Here is a 20,988-nt window from a genome sequence, read left to right on the forward strand (position 1 = left end):
TGAGTTCAGGAGGGAACTGGATGCATTTTTGAAAAGAGATGGGATCACAGAATGTGGCTGGCTAGGGTTGTGATTAATTAAAAAGGGAAGGGGTGTTTGACCCCAATACATTTTTTGTGTTCCTGAAAATATTGCCATTTTAAAGTGACCCACAATCTTCACGAGAATGGCTTTGTTGAAATGTTTTTGTTTGTTTGCAAATGGACAATGGAATGACGTCAACCGCATCAATTGCCTCACACCTTCATCGTGAAACAGAGCACTGCTCCTCTCCCTACCCCCCCACCCCGGCAAGAGACTGTGCCCCAGTAATAACTGAAGATCTTTGTACCAAAAAAATGGTTGTTCCTTGAAGCCAAGTGGTCCAGCTAACCGACTGGTGCATCCATCAGATAACCAAGCTGTTCATCTTTGTGGGACCCTCAATACATGGCCTATCCTGCAACACCCAATGTAAACAGGCAGGGCCTAGACAGAAAATGGTCTGATCTCCATCCTTGAGCATACCTCAAGAACTTCAGTTTGACTTGCACCATTATTAATGAGTGTGTATTACAATAACCAAGTATGTTATATCATGTAATTTGCTTTATAAATGCTAAGTGACATTATATTTGTAGTGCAGGTTATATAGACAAGAAAGTATGAGGGCTTTTTGTTTGCTTTTGGGTCAAGTGACTTGCTGTTCAGTAGCAATCTCTTGTCCAGTTATTTGGAGTAATGCGGACTAACCAGCAGCACCAGATAGCGAGAGAGAGAAGCTTCGAAAGTTACGATTCCAGTTAGAAGACACACCGAGCAGAGAGACGGAGATCCCAGCCTCCGATAAATGGAAGGGGGAGGCTTCCCACATCCTCATTGCTTCAGCTTCTCGCTCACTTGGTCGATCGCTTCCTTGATCCTGTTCAAACACAGTGATTACAATGCAGCCCGTGTAGAGAGAAAGCACAGAAAAGGTCTCGGAAAGAAGTGACATATTCTGCAAGTTGGTGCACCACTCGAGTTGAAGTAGGAACAATTTTGATGAATCGAAGGTCCTTGCTCCTCCAGCATAGGGATATACAAGGCTCCAGGATGAGGGATCCATTGAGCCTCCAATTCCAACTTTCAGAAAGATTTATTAGACTCAAGATGACAAAGTGGAGACTTTTTTATTTTAAAAAGCATATACATTTCCTGCTTCTCGATACCTTTAGCTGGTTGTGTAAGTCACGTACACTGTGTATTCTAGTGACACCTGGTGGCACATCACCAATACTCTTCTTAATCCACTGACGGACTCTCCGATTTGGACAGTCCTGAACTGATAAATCAAAAGCTGCATCGACTGCTGGGACAACTGGTCACATCCAATCGTGCTGCCCAGGTTCCCCTCCTTCAGTCAGATGCCCACCTTAATAAATAGTGACTAGGCTCACTTCTTGTCCAAGACCAGGTTTGATGTTGGTTAGTACTGGAAGTTGAATTCTCGTCTCCCAGCTTCCAGTTGAGTAATCCAGGTTAGTAACGACTGAGCTAACTCGAGTTTTTCATTTTCATTTGACAGGGATATTCTTGCTGTTACCCTGGGCAACTCCCCTGCCCCTCGTCACTGTTACAGCTCCTCGGAATTTGCACAGTGGAGTTTTCCCCCATTACTCTGGGTGAACAGCCTTAGAACAGTTTAACTACACAGAATATACAGCACAGAAACAGGCCATTCATCCCATCTAGTCTTTGCTGAGATTTATACTCCACACGAATCTCCTCCCATTCCACCCGCTTCATCTCAGCCTTTCCCCATATCTTTCTATTCCCTTTTCTCTCATGTACTCGTCTAGCTTCCTTTTGAAAGCATCTAAGCTATTTGCCTCAACCACGTCCTCTGGTAGCGAGTTTCACATTCTAACCACTGAGTAAAGACATCTCTCCTTATTCCCCTATTGTATTTATTGTAACTATCTTGTATTTATCGCCCCTAGTTTTGGATTCTCCCACAAGTAGAAACATAGGGCTCAAGTTTCGGCCTGAGTTGCTCCGATTTTTATGGAGCAACTAGTACAGAATGGAGCATCTTAGAAATTGCAATTCTCGGCATTTAGTTTGCTTCAGTTCTAGTGAGTTAGAATAGTTTCATTTCAAAAGGGGGCATGTCCAGGCACTTATGCCTGTTTTGCAAGGTTAGGCAGCGAAAACTTACTCCAAACTAACTTTAGAATGGAGTAAATGTAGATTTTTGTACGCTCAGAAAAAACTTGCCTACACTTATAAATCAGGCGTAGAGGGGGGGGGTTGGGAAAGAGGGGGGGGGTTGGGAAGAAAGAGGGGGGGGTTGGGAAGAAAGAGGGGGGGGGTTGGGAAGAAAGAGGGGTTGGGAAGAAAGAGGGTTGGAAAGAAAGAGGGTTGGAAAGAAAGAGGGTTGGAAAGAAAGAGGGTTGGAAAGAAAGAGGGTTGGAAAGAAAGAGGGTTGGAAAGAAAGAGGGTTGGAAAGAAAGAGGGGGGGAAAGAAAGAGGGGGGGAAAGAAAGAGGGGGGGAAAGAAAGAGGGGGGAAAGAAAGAGGGGGGGAAAGAAAGAGGGGGGGAAAGAAAGAGGGGGGAAAGAAAGAGGGGGGAAAGAAAGAGGGGGGGAAAGAAAGAGGGGGGAAAGAAAGAGGGGGGGAAAGAAAGAGGGGGGGAAAGAAAGAGGGGGGGAAAGAAAGAGGGGGGGAAAGAAAGAGGGGGGAAAGAAAGAGGGGGGGAAAGAAAGAGGGGGGGAAAGAAAGAGGGGGGGGGGGAAGAAAGAGGGGGGGGAAAGAAAGAGGGGGAAAGAAAGAGGGGGGGAAAGAAAGAGGGGGGGGAAGAAAGAGGGGGGGGAAGAAAGAGGGGGGGGAGAAGAGAGGAAAGAGGGGGGGAAGAAGAGGGGGGGAAAAGAGGGGGGGAAAGAAAGAGGGGGAAGAAAGAGGGGGGGAAAGAAAGAGGGGGGGAAAGAAAGAGGGGGGGAAAGAAAGAGGGGGGAAAGAAAGAGGGGGGGAAAGAAAGAGGGGGGGAAAGAAAGAGGGGGGAAAGAAAGAGGGGGGGAAAGAAAGAGGGGGGGGAAAGAAAGAGGGGGGGAAAGAAAGAGGGGGGGAAAGAAAGAGGGGGGGAAAGAAAGAGGGGGGGAAAGAAAGAGGGGGGGAAAGAAAGAGGGGGGGAAAGAAAGAGGGGGGAAAGAAAGAGGGGGGGAAAGAAAGAGGGGGGGAAAGAAAGAGGGGGGGAAAGAAAGAGGGGGGGAAAGAAAGAGGGGGGAAAGGGAGGGGAAGAGGGGGGGAAAGAAAGAGGGGGGAAAGAAAGAGGGGGGGAAAGAAAGAGGGGGGAAAGAAAGAGGGGGGGGAAAGGGGGGGGAGAAAGAAAGAGGGGGGAAAGAAAGAGGGGGGAAAGAAAGAGGGGGGGAAAGAAAGAGGGGGGGAAAGAAAGAGGGGGGGAAAGAAAGAGGGGGGGAAAGAAAGAGGGGGGAAAGAAAGAGGGGGGGAAAGAAAGAGGGGGGGAAAGAAAGAGGGGGGGAAAGAAAGAGGGGGGGAAAGAAAGAGGGGGAAAGAAAGAGGGGGGGAAAGAAAGAGGGGGGGAAAGAAAGAGGGGGGGAAAGAAAGAGGGGGGGAAAGAAAGAGGGGGGGAAAGAAAGAGGGGGGGAAAGAAAGAGGGGGGGAAAGAAAGAGGGGGGAGAAAGGAAAGAAAGAGGGGGGAAAGAAAGAGGGGGGGAAAGAAAGAGGGGGGGAAAGAAAGAGGGGGGGAAAGAAAGAGGGGGGGAAAGAAAGAGGGGGGGAAAGAAAGAGGGGGGGAAAGAAAGAGGGGGGGAAAAGAAAGAGGGGGGGAAAGAAAGAGGGGGGGAAAGAAAGAGGGGGGGAAGAAAGAGGGGGGGAAAGAAAGAGGGGGGGAAAGAAAGAGGGGGGAAAGAAAGAGGGGGGGAAAGAAAGAGGGGGGGAAAGAAAGAGGGGTGGGAAAGAAAGAGGGGGGGGAAAGAAAGAGGGGGGGGAAAGAAAGAGGGGGGGAAAGAAAGAGGGGGGGAAAGAAAGAGGGGGGGGAAGAAAGAGGGGGGAAAGAAAGAGAGGGGGGAAAGAAAGAGGGGGGGAAAGAAAGAGGGGGGGAAAGAAAGAGGGGGGGAAAGAAAGAGGGGGGGAAGAAAGAGGGGGGGAAAGAAAGAGGGGGGGGAAAGAAAGAGGGGGGGAAAGAAAGAGGGGGGGAAAGAAAGAGGGGGGGAAAGAAAGAGGGGGGAAAGAAAGAGGGGGGAAAGAAAGAGGGGGGGAAAAAGAAAGAGGGGGGAAAGAAAGAGGGGGGAAAGAAAGAGGGGGGAAAGAAAGAGGGGGGGGAAAGAAAGAGGGGGGGAAAGAAAGAGGGGGGGAAAGAAAGAGGGGGGGAAAGAAAGAGGGGGGGAAAGAAAGAGGGGGGGAAAGAAAGAGGGGGGAAAGAAAGAGGGGGGGAAAGAAAGAGGGGGGAAAGAAGGGGAAAGAAAGAGGGGGGGAAAGAAAGAGGGGGGGAAAGAAAGAGGGGGGGAAAGAAAGAGGGGGGAAAGAAAGAGGGGGGGAAAGAAAGAGGGGGAAAGAAAGAGGGGGGGAAAGAAAGAGGGGGGGGAAGGGGAAAGAAAGAGGGGGGGAAAGAAAGAGGGGGGAAAGAAAGAGGGGGGGAAAGAAAGAGGGGGGGAAAGAAAGAGGGGGGGAAAAGAAAGAGGGGGGGAAAGAAAGAGGGGAAAGAAAGAGGGGGGGAAAGAAAGAGGGGGGGAAAGAAAGAGGGGGGGAAAGAAAGAGGGGGGAAAGAAAGAGGGGGGGAAAGAAAGAGGGGGAAGAAGAGGGGGGAAGAAAGAGGGGGGAAAGAAGAGGGGGGGAAAGAAAGAGGGGGGGAAAGAAAGAGGGGGGGAAAGAAAGAGGGGGGGAAAGAAAGAGGGGGGGAAAGAAAGAGGGGGGGAAAAGAAAGAGGGGGGGAAAGAAAGAGGGGGGGAAAGAAAGAGGGGGGGAAAGAAAGAGGGGGGGAAAGAAAGAAGGGGGGGAAAGAAGAGGGGGAAAGAAGAGGGGGAAAGAAAGAGGGGGGAAAGAAAGAGGGGGGGAAAGAGGAAGAAAGAGGGGGAAGAAAGAGGGGGGGAAAGAAAGAGGGGGGGAAAGAAAGAGGGGGGGAAAGAAAGAGGGGGGGAAAGAAAGAGGGGGGGAAAGAAAGAGGGAGGAAAGAAAGAGGGGGGAAAGAAAGAGGGGGGGAAAGAAAGAGGGAGGGGAAAGGGGGGGAAAGAAAGAGGGGGGGGAAAAGAAAGAGGGGGGGAAAGAAAGAGGGGGGGAAAGAAAGAGGGGGGGAAAGAGAGGGGTTGGGGTAAAGGAAAGGAGTGAGGAGGGGGAACGACTGAATGGAGGGAGGGGAAGCGGAAGCTGAACGGGGGGAGGGAGGCCAGAAACCAATCTTTGCCCTGGGAGCCCATTTGGCCAGGGCTGGGGGCAGTGTGCTTCGGGCCCCTCCCACGCAGCCTTGGGGGCCTGGAGCTACTGCACATGCGCGCACATTTTGGCACGCATGTGCAGAGGTCCTGGCACTGTTTTCAGCGCCAGGACCTGGCTCTTTCCTCCACGCGTTCTGCTGCAATGTGCCAAGGGCCTGGATCGACTGGATAGAGGGGAGAATACCAAGGTAAATAATAGGCGCCGTTTCTGTTCCAAATGTCGGCGCACCACACGGAGATATGCCGTTCTAATCCTGGAGGCAAACTTGGGCCCATACTCTCCACATCTACATTCTCCAACCCATTCATCATTTTAAAAACCTCTATCAGGTCTCCTCGAAGTTTTCTCTTTTCTAAAGAAAAAGCCCCAACCTGTTCAATCTTTCCCGATTGCTATAATCTCTCAGTTCTGGTACCATCCTTGTAAATCTTGTTTGCACTCTCGCCAGTGGTTCTATGTCTTTTTACAGTATGGAGACCAAAACTGTGCACTGTACTCGAAGTGGGGCCTGACTGGGGTCCTATACAACTTTAACATAAATGTCACTACTTTTGAATTCTATATCCCTAGAAATGAATCCTGGTGCTCTGTTAGCATTTTTAATTGCTTTGCTAATCTGCAATTTTGCTTTTAATGATTTCTTCACCTTACCTTTGTCCCTAGATGCCTTTGCTCTTCTACCCCATTCAGTTTCTTGTTTTCCAAGGTGTTGGTGATGTTTCTGTTTTCCTACCAAAGTGCATCAACTGACATTCAACTGTTAAGTTAATTTGCCACTTAACTGCCCACTCTGCAAGTTTTCCAATGTCTTCTTGTATTATGTTGTATTCTTCCTTAATACTCAACACCAAACATCAGCTTAACATTTTTAAAAATTATTCTCTACTTCACTCACTATTTTCCGTAAGGGTTTCTGTTAAATGGCTAATTGCCCCCCCCCCCCCCTACCCCACCTATCCAATGAAACCTTGGGTGCACTTTACTTTGAATGCCCGAGTACAGGGGGTGTTGGGTGATACTGTACCGTATCAGTGGGATCCGCTCCTCGCACAGATTGACGAAGGGACTCAGCTGGTGAAGAGCATACTCATACTGCAATAAAACGTCAGATGGACAATTATTCATGGTGGCCACACCAACACAGGGGAACTCTTCCTTTTACACCAGTTACAAAAGTGGGATGCTCCCAAAATAGAGTCTGAATGTAGATTTGAACCTTTTCTTTTGCCAACTATTGCCCAACCCCTTCCACCCCATCCCTCGTTAAATACAACATTCTCATAGCCGAAATTAGGAATTAGAACAATGAACGTAGAGGCACGACCACATGTGGCATGTCACAACGCTGTGTACAAGTGCCAACCTGTCACCCACTGTGCTAATCCCAGCACTTTCTGTTTTTGTTTCAGTTTTTCCTAATTCAAGTATTTGGCCGAGTCAGGTTGTCCGCCATCAGATTGTTCTGTTTAACCTTTCATCAAATGTCGATAGTAATGAGCCTTTCTACTCTCCTACTGCGGAGTGCAGAAGTTAGCCTCCCATCATATATACGCTACATTGAGTTATATTGTATTTTATAGCTCACCAAAACTTGTTAAGTGGCCCTCCAGCCCAAATAATTGCCCACCCCTGGCCTAGACAGTCAGTGATGGCAGGCTCTTCCGTAGCCATTACTGATCCTGATCTCATCCAACATCCACTTTCCAACCAAGGGTCACTGGACCGAGATCAGGAGAGGAGAGTGAACGCCAGACGATTTCTTCCCTCTCTAACCCTGGCTGAGATCAGTTGACTGAACGTAGATTGGAACTGAACGTGGGAATACCCTGATTTGTACTCAGTTCTACATAGTTTATCTTTGAGCCAATTGGGGGAGCCGTAAGGAACCATCTTTACAAGTTATTGGGGTGCAACATTTCCACGTAAAATATCAAACCCACTCCCATTAACTTTATGTGGAATAATTTTCAAACATTGGAAACCAATTTTCATGATTGGACTGTTATAGTTAATTATTTCTCTTCCCTGTGATTCCCATTACCCATGTGTTGAATGCTGAAGTGAGCAGTTCTCTCGCTGCTGCATATAATATCATGGTGTTACTTCGCCAGCCCCTGGCATTGTTCATCTATGCTTTTGTTACCTCGAGACTTGCCGTAAACTTGAGCTCATCCAAATCCTAACTTGCACCAAGTCTCAATCACCCATCACCCCTGCGCTCGCTGACCTGCATTGGCTCCCGGTCCAGCAACTCCAATTTTAAAATTCTTATCATTTTCAAATCTCTCCATGGCCTCGCTCCTCCCTATCTCTGTAACTTCCTCCAGCCGCACAAGCCTCAGATCTTTGCGCTCCTCCAATTCTGACCTCTTGTGCATCCGTCTTGGAAAATGTTACTACATTAAAGGCGCTATATAAATAAAAATGATCCTCGACTTTCTTTTGCACCACCACTGGCGGCTGTGCCTTCAGCTGCCTAGACTTTAAGCTCTGGAATGCCCTCCCTAAACCTTGCCACATCTCTCTCCTCCTATAAAAGACGCCCCTAAAACCTACTTCTTTGACCAAGCTTTTGGTCACCTGTCCTAATATCTCCTTCTTTGGCTCAGTGTCAATTTGTTGTTTGGTAATTGCTCCTGTGAAGCACCTTGGGTATGATTTACTGCACTAAATGCGCTATCTAAATGCAAGTTGTTCTGCCGGTCCATCACTAACTCACATCATAGCGCTACAGACGTACCTCTTGCTTGTTCCAGTCGAAGCATTGAAGTTGGAAATACTCCACTGCGGCGCGGTAGTTTTCCCGCTCTGTGAGGCGCTGCTTGGTGGTGAGCGTGCGTTCGGCCTGTTGCTCGGAGTCGGTGGCCAGCCGGACAATCTGCCGCACGGTCTGCCGGATCAGCTCTCTCGTCTGCAACGTAACGGACCCGTTAGTTGCACCCCGACCACCAGGGAAAGGACCGACAACGAGCCAGAATCCACCATTTTACTCCGCGCTCCCCCCGGTAACCATGGAAACATCCCGGGGTGAGAACAACACGTGGCAGTGGCACTCCCGGCATCCTCTTGGTTCAGTGTGCGTCAATGACCCATCCCTCCCATCACCGGTCAGTCCATCACCGGTCAGTGACTCATCCCTCCCATCACCGGTCAGTGACCCATCCCTCCCATCACCGGTCAGTCCATCACTGGTCAGTGACCCATCCCTCCCCTCACCGGTCAGTCCATCACCGGTCAGTGACTCACCCCTCCCATCACCGGTCAGTCCATCACTGGTCAGTGACCCATCCCTCCCATCACCGGTCAGTCCATCACCGGTCAGTGATCCATCCCTCCCATCACCGGTCAGTGACCCATCCCTCCCATCACCGGTCAGTCCATCACCGGTCAGTGACCCATCCCTCCCATCACCGGTCAGTGAATCATCCCTCCCATCACCAAACAGTCCATCACCAGTCAGTGACTCATCCCTCCCATCATCGGTCAGTGACCCATCCCTCCCATCACCGGTCAGTGAATCATCCCTCCCATCACCAAACAGTCCATCACCGGACAGTGACCCATCCCTCCCATCACCGGTCAGTGAATCATCCCTCCCATCACCAAACAGTCCATCACCGGTCAGTGAATCATCCCTCCCATCACCAAACAGTCCATCACCGGTCAGTGACTCATCCCTCCCATCACCGGTCAGTGACCCATCCCTCCCATCACCGGTCAGTGACCCATCTCTCCCATCACCGGTCAGTCCATCACCGGACAGTGACCCATCCCTCCCATCACCGGTCAGTGACCCATCCCTCCCATCACCGGTCAGTGACTCATCCCTCCCATCACCGGTCAGTGAATCATCGCTCCCATCACCAAACAGTCCATCACCGGTCAGTGACTCATCCCTCCCATCACCGGTCAGTGACCCATCCCTCCCATCACCGGTCAGTGACCCATCCCTCCCATCACCAAACAGTCCATCACCGGTCAGTGACTCATCCCTCCCATCACCGGTCAGTGACCCATCCCTCCCATCACCGGTCAGTGACTCATCCCTCCCATCACCGGTCAGTGACCCATCCCTCCCATCACCGGTCAGTGACCCATCCCTCCCATCACCAAACAGTCCATCACCGGACAGTGACCCATCCCTCCCATCACCGGTCAGTGACCCATCCCTCCCATCACCGGTCAGTGAATCATCCCTCCCATCACCAAACAGTCCATCACCGGACAGTGACCCATCCCTCCCATCACCGGTCAGTGACCCATCCCTCCCATCACCGGTCAGTCCATCACCGGTCAGTGACTCATCTCTCCCATCACTGGTCAGTGACCCATCCCTCCCATCACCGGTCAGTGAATCATCCCTCCCATCACCAAACAGTCCATCACCGGTCAGTGACTCATCCCTCCCATCACCGGTCAGTGACCCATCCCTCCCATCACCGGTCAGTGAATCATCCCTCCCATCACCAAACAGTCCATCACCGGACAGTGACCCATCCCTCCCATCACCTGTCAGTGAATCATCCCTCCCATCACCAAACAGTCCATCACCGGTCAGTGACTCATCCCTCCCATCACCAAACAGTCCATCACCGGTCAGTGACCCATCCCTCCCATCACCGGTCAGTGACCTATCCCTCCCATCACCGGACAGTGACCCATCCCTCCCATCACCGGTCAGTGACCCATCCCTCCCATCACCGGTCAGTGAATCATCCCTCCCATCACCAAACAGTCCATCACCGGTCAGTGACTCATCCCTCCCATCACCAAACAGTCCATCACCGGTCAGTGACCCATCCCTCCCATCACCGGTCAGTGACCTATCCCTCCCATCACCGGACAGTGACCCATCCCTCCCATCACCGGTCAGTGACCCATCCCTCCCATCACCGGTCAGTGACCCATCCCTCCCATCACCGGTCAGTGAATCATCCCTCCCATCACCAAACAGTCCATCACCAGTCAGTGACTCATCCCTCCCATCACCGGTCAGTCCATCACCAGTCAGTGACTCATCCCTCCCATCACCGGACAATGAATCATCCCTCCCATCACTGGACAGTGAACCACCGGACAGTGACCCATCACTGGACAGTGACTCATCCCTCCCATCACCGGTCAGTCCATCACCCAACAGTGACCTATCCCTCCCATCACCGGACAGTGAACCACCGGACAGTGACCCATCACTGGACAGTGAATCATCCCTCCCATCACCGGTCAGTCCATCACCGGACAGTGACCCATCACCGGACAGTGACTCATCCCTCCCATCACCTGTCAGTCCATCACCCGACAGTGACCTATCCCTCCCATCACTGGACCGTCCATCACCGGTCAGTGATCCATCACTCCCATCACCGGACAGTGACTCATCCCTCCCATCACCTGTCAGTCCATCACCCGACAGTGACCTATCCCTCCCATCACTGGACCGTCCATCACCGGTCAGTGATCCATCACTCCCATCACCAGACAGTGAATCATCCTCCCATCACCGGTCAGTCCATCACCAGACAGTGACCCATCCCTCCCATCACCGGTCAGTGACCCATCCCTCCCATCACCGGTCAGTCCATCACCGGACAGTGACCCATCCCTCCCATCACCGGTCAGTGACCCATCCCTCCCATCACCGGTCAGTCCATCACCGGACAGTGACCCATCCCTCCCATCACCGGTCAGTGAACCGCTCGTCACTGATTGGGAGAAGCACGGCCTGGGGGACAGTGTGTCCTGTCCCATGCTGAGTTACCTCAAGGAGTTGGTCCAGGTCTTTCTGAAGCTTCGCCGTCTCCTCGGGGTACTTGGCAGCTTTGATCCGATTCTGAAGGATTGCGACAGGTACATCGCACTGTGCCACAGTCCCCATCCCGGCCATCGTCTCGCTGGATCTCCACCAGTGCCTGCAGGAAGAACCATCACAAGAAGATCTTTAACTTCTACTCGACGAGACAGGGTTCTCCAGCCCCAAGGGGAAGGCACAGCGAGCCTGAGCAACAGGGTACAGGTAGCATCGTGGTTAGGTTACCTGACTAGTAATCCAGGGGCCTGGACTAATGAATGGGGAATTTAAATTCAGTTCATTAAATATATCTGGAATTTTTAAAAAGCTAGCATCAATATTTTATGGTCACCTTTACTGGAGTGCCGTAAAAATCCATCTAATTCACTAATGTCCTTTAGGGAATGAAATTTGCCGTCCTTATCCGGTCTGGGCCGATATGGGACTCCTGATCCACAACAATGTGGTTGACATTTAACTGCCCTCTGAAATGGCAGCTCACCACCACCTTCTCAAGGGCAATTCGAGACGGGCAATAAATTCTGGCCTTGCCAGCAACGCCCACATCCTATGAATGAAGAAAACAAAACACTGTGCCATAGCACAGGGTGGGGTTACTGCCAAGATACTCAACTCAGAGTCGCATATTGGAACTGGCTTACAGCGGCAGCAGCTGAGGGGTGATTTGCAATCCTTTCTCATGAGTCAAAAAAGATTTGCAATTATATAGCACCTTTCACAACCGCAGGATATCCCGAAGCGCTTGTGTCTTATAACACTCCTGTGAAGCACCTTGGGACGTTTTACTATGTTAAAGGCGCTATATAAATACAAGTTGTTGCTGTTAACAGCCAATGACGTGCTTTGAAGTGTAGTGACTGTTGTAATAAAGGAAACGCAGCAGCCAATTTGTACACAGATAATCTGTTTTAGTGGTTGATTAGGGGATAAATATTGGGCAGGACACTGGGAATAACTCCCCTGCTCTTCTTTGAAATAGTGCCATGGGATCTTTTACGTCCACCCGAGGGGGCAGACGGGGCCTCGGTTTAACATACAAAAAGAACACAAGAATTAGGAGCAGGAGACGGCCATTCGGCCTCGAGTCTGCTCCGCCATCCAATGATCTTCTACCTCAACTCCATTTTCCTGCCCTATCCCTCGATTCCCTTAATATCCAAAAATCTTTGACCTCTGTCTTGAATATACTCAAAGACTGAGTTTCCACACCCCACTGGGGTAGAAAATTCCAGAGATTCACCACCCTCCGAGGGAAGAAGTTTCTCCTCATCTCAATCCTAAATGGCTGACCCCTTAATCTGAGACAGTGACCCCTGGTTCTAGACCTGTCAAGCCCTGTAAGAATTTTGTATGTTTCAATGAGATCACCTCATTTTTCTAAACACTAGAGAATATAGGCCTAGTCTGATTAATCTCTCCTCATAGGACAATCCTCCCATCCCCCAATCCCAGGAATCAGTCTGGTGTTTCTTTGTTGCAATCCCTGAATGACAAGTATATCCTTTCTTAAGTAAGATGACCAAAACTGTACACAATACTGCAGGTGTGGTCCTATATAAAATTGCAGTGACATCTTTACTCTTATAATCAAATCCTCATGTAATAAAGGCCAACATACCATTTGCTTTCTTAATTGCTTGCTGTACCTGTATGTTAACTTTCAGTGATTCGTGTACAAGGACACCCAGGTCCCTCTGAACACCAACATTTCCCAATCTCTCACCGTTTAAAAAAAATACTCTGCTTTTCTATTTTTCCTACCAAAGTGGATAACTTCATATTTCTCCACATTATATTCCATTTGCCATGTTCTTGCCCACTCATTTAGCCTGTTTCTAGCCCCTTGAAATCTCTTTGCATCCTCCTCACAACTTACATTCCTACCTAGCTTTGTATCATCAGCAAACTTGGGTATATTACATTTGGTCCCCTCATCCAAATCATTGATATATATTGTGAATAGCTGGGGCCTAAGCACCGATCCTTGAGGCACCCCACTAGTTACAGCCTGCCAACCCGAAAATGACCCGTTTATTCCTACTCTCTGTTTTCTGTCCGTTAACCAATCCTCAATCCTTGCTAGTATATTACCCCCCTCACATGAGCCCTAATTTTGTTCAACAGCCTCTTGTGTGGCACCTTATCGAATGCTTTCTGAAAATCCAAACACACCATTAACGTTTTATCTGAAAGACGGCATCTCTGACAGTGCCGCGCTCCCTCAGGACTGCATTGCAGTGTCAGCCCGAATTTTCTGCACTGGAGTGGGTCTTGAACCCACTAACTGCTGGTTGAAACTGCAAATTAATTTTATGAAGGACCCTTACAGGTAGCAGAGAGAAAAGCTTTCATCCCATTATCATCTTGGCTCAGTGGCAAGCACCTTCTGACTCAGAGGAGAGTGTGCTACCCACTGACCCACGGCTGACACCTAAGCACAGGCAAACAGCACTAGTAACCAGTGTGGTACATTTAATAACTAGGACCAGGGTATCCAAACATGGTGTTCAAGGGCTGTGTACGTATACACCAGAGCCATTGGATAGCAATCAGGAATGGGATCTTTTGCTGAGTTTCCCCCAGCTCAGGGACACAGAGACTAAATGTAGCTTCCTTACTGCTCTTCCAGCTGAGACTAATTCACCCAGCACAGACTGAGAATGTAACTTGGGAAACTTAATTAAGATGCATGCAACATCGATCAGCCATTGTGCGACATGTAGAATCCGCTACTATTCCACTTGTGCAATTTTTTCATTTCACGGGCATGAAATCAGTCACAGAAGGATATAAAATAATTCCATCGTCGCAATCTTTAATATTCTCAAAGTGAAAATGATTTACACAATGTACAGAGACTGGCTGTGCCACGGGTTAATCAAATGTCCCCTTCACAGGGGTCCCAGGTTTGATTGTTGTTAATTCTCGCGGCAGCAAGTGATCAGGGCTCAAACTTGCATTTACATAGCACCTCATTTCTCTCGGAATGTCCCAAAGAACTTCAGAAGCAATGATCTACTTTCAAGTGCGGGCATTGTTACTTGACAAAATGTAGCAGCCAATTTGTACACAGCAAGATCCCACAAATAGCAAATGAGACAATTGCCCAGACAATCTGTTTTTGGTGATGTTAGTTGATGGATGAATGTTGGCCAGGACATTGAACTAATTGAAGAGCAGTGAAGTTCTCCCAATGTGATCTTTTACATTCAACTGAATAGGCAGATGGAGCTTGGATTTAACATCTCATCCGAAAGATAACACCTCTGGCAATGCTGCACTCCCTCAGTACTGCACTGCAGTGCCAGCCTAGATTAGGCACTCAATTCCCTGGAGGTTCCGAACCCATAACCCTTCGTCAGAGAAAAAAAAAAAGTGCTACCACAAAGCCAACAATGACAATGTAATGGAGGCGCTCCTATTCAAGTTGGAGGATCGAGTTACTTTATTTGCAGCTGGTGTATTTGGTGACCGTTTTCGTCCCTTCGGAGACGGCGTGCTTGGCCAGCTCCCCCGGCAGCAGCAGCAGGCGGACGGTGGTCTGGATCTCCCGGGAGGAGATGGTCTGCCGCCGGCTGTAGCGGATTAGGCGGGAGGCCTCGCAGGCGATGCGCTCGAAGATGTTGTTGACGAACGAGTTGATGACACTCATGGCCGAAAAGGAGATGCCCGTGTCGGGGTGGACCTGCTTCAGCACTTTGTAAATGTAGATCCCGTAGCTCTGTTTCCTGGTCTTCCTGCGCTTCTTCTCGCCTTTGGCCCGTTTTTTGGTGGCCTCTTTCTTTCCCTTTTTAGGAGCGATGCCCTTGGACGCCGCTTCAGGCATGGTACATGCACAAGTAGGCGAATGATGTGGAGGCGCTCCTATCTCTGCTACCTGCAAGGCTCCTGCATGAAATTAATTTGCAGTTTCAACCAGCAGTTAGTGGGCACAGGTCCACTGTCGGGTAACGGCTTACAACCTGGGAGTAAATTGGCCACAAGAATGGCTGGTGCGAGAGATAGAAATATTCAGCCTAGTGCAGTAGGGGTGCTTTCAAGACACGAGAATCTGGCATGAAGGCTGAACTGGTAACTCCTAAGTGGACCTGGCCACAGATGGAATTCCCACAGTTCATAATATATACAATTTATGCCTCATAATTACAAGTAATTAGCTAAAGAATGTCAAGAACTTGGCTCAGTGGCAAGCACCTTCTGACTCAGAGGCAGGAGTGCTACAACTGCTGACACCTAAGCATAGGCCAACAGCACTAGTGACCAGTGTGGTACATTTAATAACTAGGACCAGGGTATTCAAACATTGTGTTCAGGGGCTGTGTACATGTACACCAGAGCTATTGGATAGCGATCAGGACTAGGATCTTTTGCTGAGTTTCCCCCAGCTCAGGGACACAAGAGACCAAATGTAGCTTCCTTACTGCTATTCCAGCTGAGACTAATTCACCCAGCACAGACACCTCAAACACTCCTTCAGTATAAACAGAACAGACAAGCGCGTGAACACCTCCATGGATTCTACCAATGTCTGAATTGGGAGACTCACTTGGACGGTCGGGAGGAGAGATTGGGAACACCCCTCTCAAAGGGAAGTTAATGCATAGATATTGAGATTCTGACTGACCTGGGGGAGGGGGGGGGAGGGAAATCCAGGTTTTGAGACAAATATTCCAGCAATGGAGAAACTGGCTGGTGGCCAGAGAAAATAAAGCAAAAATCGAGTATTTTAACATTTGCAGTATGTAACTGCAAATTGCCTAAAAGAATGCTCAAAATTCATGCCTCTACCAGAAAAAAAAGATGTGACAATCATGTGACATGACAGAACACTCACGTGTCTAATTCAGAGCATCGAGCCCTGAGCATTTCTGTCACTTTAGAATGGAGGACTTGCAGTTAATAGGATGATTCCACTGCCCTCTCCATTGGAGCCTGGACTGCTACTACACCTCCTTAGATGGTGTCTGTTGTTGCTAAGATTTCAGTGACGTGTCATCATGGGCTTAACACAGCTACACCATTCGTGTTTGTCCCATTTGTATTCTATTGGCCACTGAAGGCAACAACATGACTAAATCAGGGATAAGTCCTCAATACCAAACAAAAGTAGCTCTCAACAGTTAGCAGCAATTTCTTACTAATCTACATGATGCCCCTTGGGGTGACCTTCCACGCATACACTGACAGCTAGCTACAGCTGTCCACCACCTCTCTTGACCCTCTTAAGGAATCTCCCTACTAACAGCCACTGGGAAAGTCGTCGCTTGAGTCCTCCTGCGGCCGAGGAGCTCCTCCCGGAGTCACATTGCGGATTTCATCCCCTACGGGGCACAATGGACATGATTTTTGCAGCGTGATCGCTACAGGAAAAATGCAGGGAACAGCGCCAGCCCTTATACATGGCTTTCTTCGACCTTACAAAAGCTCTTTGACACAGTCAACTACAAGGGTCTATGGAGCGTTCTCCTCCATTTCGGATGCCCCCGTCCTCCGCCTGCTCCACAACGACATGCAGGCCGTGATCCTTACCAATGGATCCATCACAGACCCAATCCACGTGCGGACCGGGGTCAAACATGTTGCGTTATCGCCCCAACCCTCTTCTCAATCTTCCTCGCCACCATGCTCCGCCTCACAGTCAACAAGCTCCCCACTGGAGTGGAACTAAACTACAGAACCAGTGGGAACCTGTTCAGCCTTCGCCGTCTCCAGGCCAGGTCCAAGACCACCCAACCTGTTGTCGAGCGGACGCCTCCTGCGTCTGTGCACATAGAGTCTGAACTCCAGGACATAGTCGACGTATTTACTGAGGTGTACGAAAGCATGGGCCTTATGCTAAACATCCGTAAGACAAAGGTCCTCCACCAGTCCGTCCTTGCCGCACAGCACTGCCCCCCAGTCACCAATATCCACGGCGTGGCCCTGGACAACATGGACCATTTCCCATATCTCGGGAGCCTCCCATCAAGAGCAGGCATTGACGACAAGATCCAACACCGCCTCCAGTGCGCCAGCGCAGCCTTCAGCCGCCTGAGGAAAAGTGTTTGAAGACCAGGCCCTCAAAACTGCCACCAAGCTCACGGTCTACAGGGCTGTAGTAATACCCGTCCTCCTGTACGGCTCAGAGACATGGACCATGTACAGTAGATACCTCAAGTCACTGAAGAAATAACACCAACGATGTCTCCGCAAGACCCTACAAATCCCCTGGGAGGACAGATGCACCAACATTAGTATCCTCGACCAGGCCAACATTGAAGCACGGACCACACTTGAACAGCTCCATTGGGCAGGCCACATAGTTCGCATGCCAGACACGAGACTCTCAAAGCAAGTGCTCTACTCTGACCTCCTTCACGACAAACGAGCCAAAGATGGGTAGCGGAAGCGTTACAAGGACACCCTCAAAGCCTCCCTGATAAAGTGCAACATCCCCACTGACACCTGGGGACCCTGGCCAAAGACCGCCCGAAATGAAAGAAGTGCATCCGGGAGGGCGCTCAGCACCTCGAGTCTCATCGCCGAAAGCCTGCAGAAATCAAGCGCAGGCAGCGGAAAGTGCGTGCGGCATACCTGTCCCACCCACTCCTTCCCTCAATGACTATCTGTCCTACCTGTGACTCTCGTATTGGACTGTTCAGCCACCCAAGAACTCATTTTAAGAGTGGAAGCAAGTCTTCCTCAATTCCGAGGGACTGCCTATGATGATGCCCCTCTCCACTGCCTGTGTGCGGTCAGTCCACTTGTCCAACATCCAATCTTGAATGAGCTGATATTTTCTACAGCTAAACATTGGGAAGCCCGAATCTATCATCTTCAGCCCAACCCCATTCCCGGTCACTGTCACTGTCTCAGGCTGAACCAGACTGCTCGCAGCTTCGGTATCTTATTGGACTGCGAGCTGAGCTTCCGAACCCTATATCCTCTCCACCGCAGACACCATGAGTAGTGAGATATCACTCTGTTGCTCACTCCCCATACCCTTTAATATCCCACCTCGTCTAATCCAACTCGCCTTCCCTTCAATGTTCGTCTATTTAAAGCAATTCAAGAATTGCCTTCTCTGCTTGTGGTGTCGAATTCCATATTCCACTCTTCCCCTCCGCGTAAAGACATTTGTTTTAACTCGACAAAACCTTAAACTCGCACCTTCAACTTTTTGTAATGTTACAAATTCGTAGAAAAAGGGAAAATGCAAACCCTGATTCAACTCACTGAGTGCTCACGATGTGTCTCTTCGGGCTGCGCTCTTCCCGGATCAGCAGTCTCTGACTCACAGCTAGGAACCCCATCCCCACAATGCACCGCACAAACAGGGCAGCAACGGCGGGGATAGACCGCTTTCTGGTGACGTATTTAGGGGCGGTGCAGAGTCGCCATGACTTGGTCACCTGACGGCACTGTGACTAGCAATCGATAATTTGCAGAGACGATGCAGTCGACATTGTGGAAGTCAGAGGAGTGATTTTATGTTCGGTAAGGGGGACATGAAATCCAAACACATTGAATTTAATGAGCCTCTGTTTATTTGTACGATGGATATACCTCCAGATAGATGTTGTTACTGAGCATTTATTCTTCTTTAATATAAAAACAGAAAATGCTGGCAATACTCAGCAGGAAATGGCAGCACCTGGGGAGAGAGAAACAGAGTTAAGGGCCGATGACCCTTCCTCAGAACTAGAAAAAGTTAGAGATATAACAGGTTTTTAAGCAAGTGTAGGGAAGGGGGGAGTGGAGGAGAGGAAAGAACAAAGGGGAAGGTCTGTGATAGGATGGAAGGCAGGAGTGATTAAATGACAAAAGGGATCATGGTGCAAGGCAAAAGTGGATGGGAATGGGGTAAGTTAAGAAACAAAAGATGAGTCTAGATAGGGTGTAAATAGTAGAATCATCAACAGCTGCCGTGCAAAAGAGAAAAAAACAGAAAAAAGAAACAAATATGGGCAGAGGTTATGGTTTGAAGTTGTTGAACTTGATGTTGAGTCCAGAAGGCTGTAAAATGCCTAAAGGAAAGATGAGGTGTTGTTCCTTGAGCTTACGTTGAGCTTCATTGGAACAGTGTAAGAGGCTGAGGACAGGGAGACCAGAGTGGGAGTGGAGCAGAGAACTAAGGTGACCGGAAGCTTGGAGTCACGCTTATGGACTGAACGGAGGTGTTCTGCAAGCGGTCACCCAATCTGCGTTTGGTCTCCCCAATATAGAGGAGACCACGTTATTCTTATTTTGTTGCTTATTTGGTGTCAGCTGTGGCTCAGGGGTAGCACTCTCAGAAGGTCTCACTCCAGAGATTTGAGTACAACATCTAGGCTGACATTTTAGTGCAGCACTGAGTGAGTGCTGCACTGTTTGGAGGTACCGTCTTTTGGATGAACCATTCAATTAAAGCTCTACCCTCTCAGGTGGACGTGAAAGATCCGATGACACTATTTTGAAGAGCAGAGTTCTCGTGGTGTCTTAGCCAACATACATACCTAAATAAAAAAAAAAGATTATAAACAGCTGCAATGTCTGAAGATTGAAGGGAGGTGGGGAGAGAAGGAACACACAGTGATCCAGACTCAGAAGATCCTCCAAATTTGATGGCGTGTCTTCAGTCACCTAAGCACAACACTCCGGAATTCCCTCCCCATTTCTTCTTAAAACCCACCACTTTGACCATCCCATCTAATATCTCCTTCTGCTCAATGTCCATTTTGTCTCCTTACTATTCTGTGAAATGACTTGGGACCTTTTCTATTTTAAAGGTGCTCTATAAATGCAAGTTGTTGTTCTTGTTGGTGGAGGAAGAGGATTGGGGATGCAGGGTGAGAGGTGATTGGTTGGAGAAAGTACATGAAGGAATTTGTAAATAAAGGGAAGGGTTTTGAAATCAGCGCTTGGCGAATGTAGTGAGGTCAGGAAGGACAGTAGTGGGATTTAGTACAGGATAGAAGGCAAGTGGTGGAGTTTTGCATGAATTGAAGTTTGTGCAGTTGTCCACAGACAATATTGGAGAATATTGTGTTCCTAACACAGATGAGACTGCACACAGGGAGGTTAAAGTAACAGTGACCTCAGTCTTTATTAAGACACTCCAAAGTGAGGAACAGGCCTTAGGGGCCGGCTTATATACAGTGCTCCCAAGGGATGCTGGGATCCCTTGGGACTGCAGGGGATGCACTCCCTGGTGGCAGAACATGGAAGTGCATACTTTACAGATACACAACATCACTCCCCCACCAAAGTCAAAGTGAAAACTATTTACAAGGTGAGGCGGTCGGGAGCCTTTCTTTCCCTGGTGGACCGCCTCGGTACAAATGTCTGTTCTGGTGTGTTGGCTGTGCCTTCGCTGGGCTGGCGTGTTGTTGGCCCTGCAGGGCTGCTGGGTGAGCCTGGCCTTGCTGAGCTGTTGGGCATGATGGATTCGATTTCCTGGTCCGGGGTGGTGGTGTTGATCCTTTGGGTGTGTGTTGTGGGCTCAAAAAAAGTGGTGTCTGCTGTGGGTTGTTCAGGGCAGTCTGTGAACTGCAGCCTTGTTTGGTCCAGGTGCTTTCTTCAAATTTGTCCATTGTCTAGTTTGACTACAAACATCCTACTCCCTTCTTTAGCTATCACCATGCCCACGATCCACTTGGGACCATATCCATAGTTTAGCACATACACAGGGTCATTCAGATCAATTTCCTGTGACACAGTGGCGCGACCATCGTTTACATCTTGTTGCTGCCGCCGGCTCTCTACCTGATCATGCAGGTTGGGGTGAACCAGCGAGAGTCTGGTTTTGTG

General features: G+C 49.5%; 2 protein-coding genes across 2 annotated transcripts; both read right to left on the reverse strand.

Annotated features, from left to right (window-relative positions):
- Positions 1-287: 287 nt before the first annotated feature.
- LOC139277955 (legumain-like) lies at positions 288-18,504 on the reverse strand. The gene is made up of 5 exons (XM_070896588.1): positions 18,436-18,504; positions 11,170-11,320; positions 8,152-8,322; positions 6,436-6,503; positions 288-901 (listed from the first exon to the last, which is right to left on the reverse strand). Exons 2-5 carry the CDS (start codon positions 11,293-11,295, stop codon positions 856-858), a joined length of 411 nt encoding a protein of 136 aa, XP_070752689.1. The 5' UTR covers positions 11,296-11,320; positions 18,436-18,504; the 3' UTR covers positions 288-855.
- Positions 14,666-15,046, reverse strand: LOC139277954 (histone H2B 3-like). The gene has a single exon (XM_070896587.1). It carries the CDS (start codon positions 15,044-15,046, stop codon positions 14,666-14,668), a length of 381 nt encoding a protein of 126 aa, XP_070752688.1.
- Positions 18,505-20,988: the final 2,484 nt, after the last annotated feature.

This window comes from Pristiophorus japonicus, chromosome 13, assembly GCF_044704955.1.
Source record: "Pristiophorus japonicus isolate sPriJap1 chromosome 13, sPriJap1.hap1, whole genome shotgun sequence".
Classification (NCBI taxonomy): domain Eukaryota; kingdom Metazoa; phylum Chordata; class Chondrichthyes; family Pristiophoridae; genus Pristiophorus; species Pristiophorus japonicus.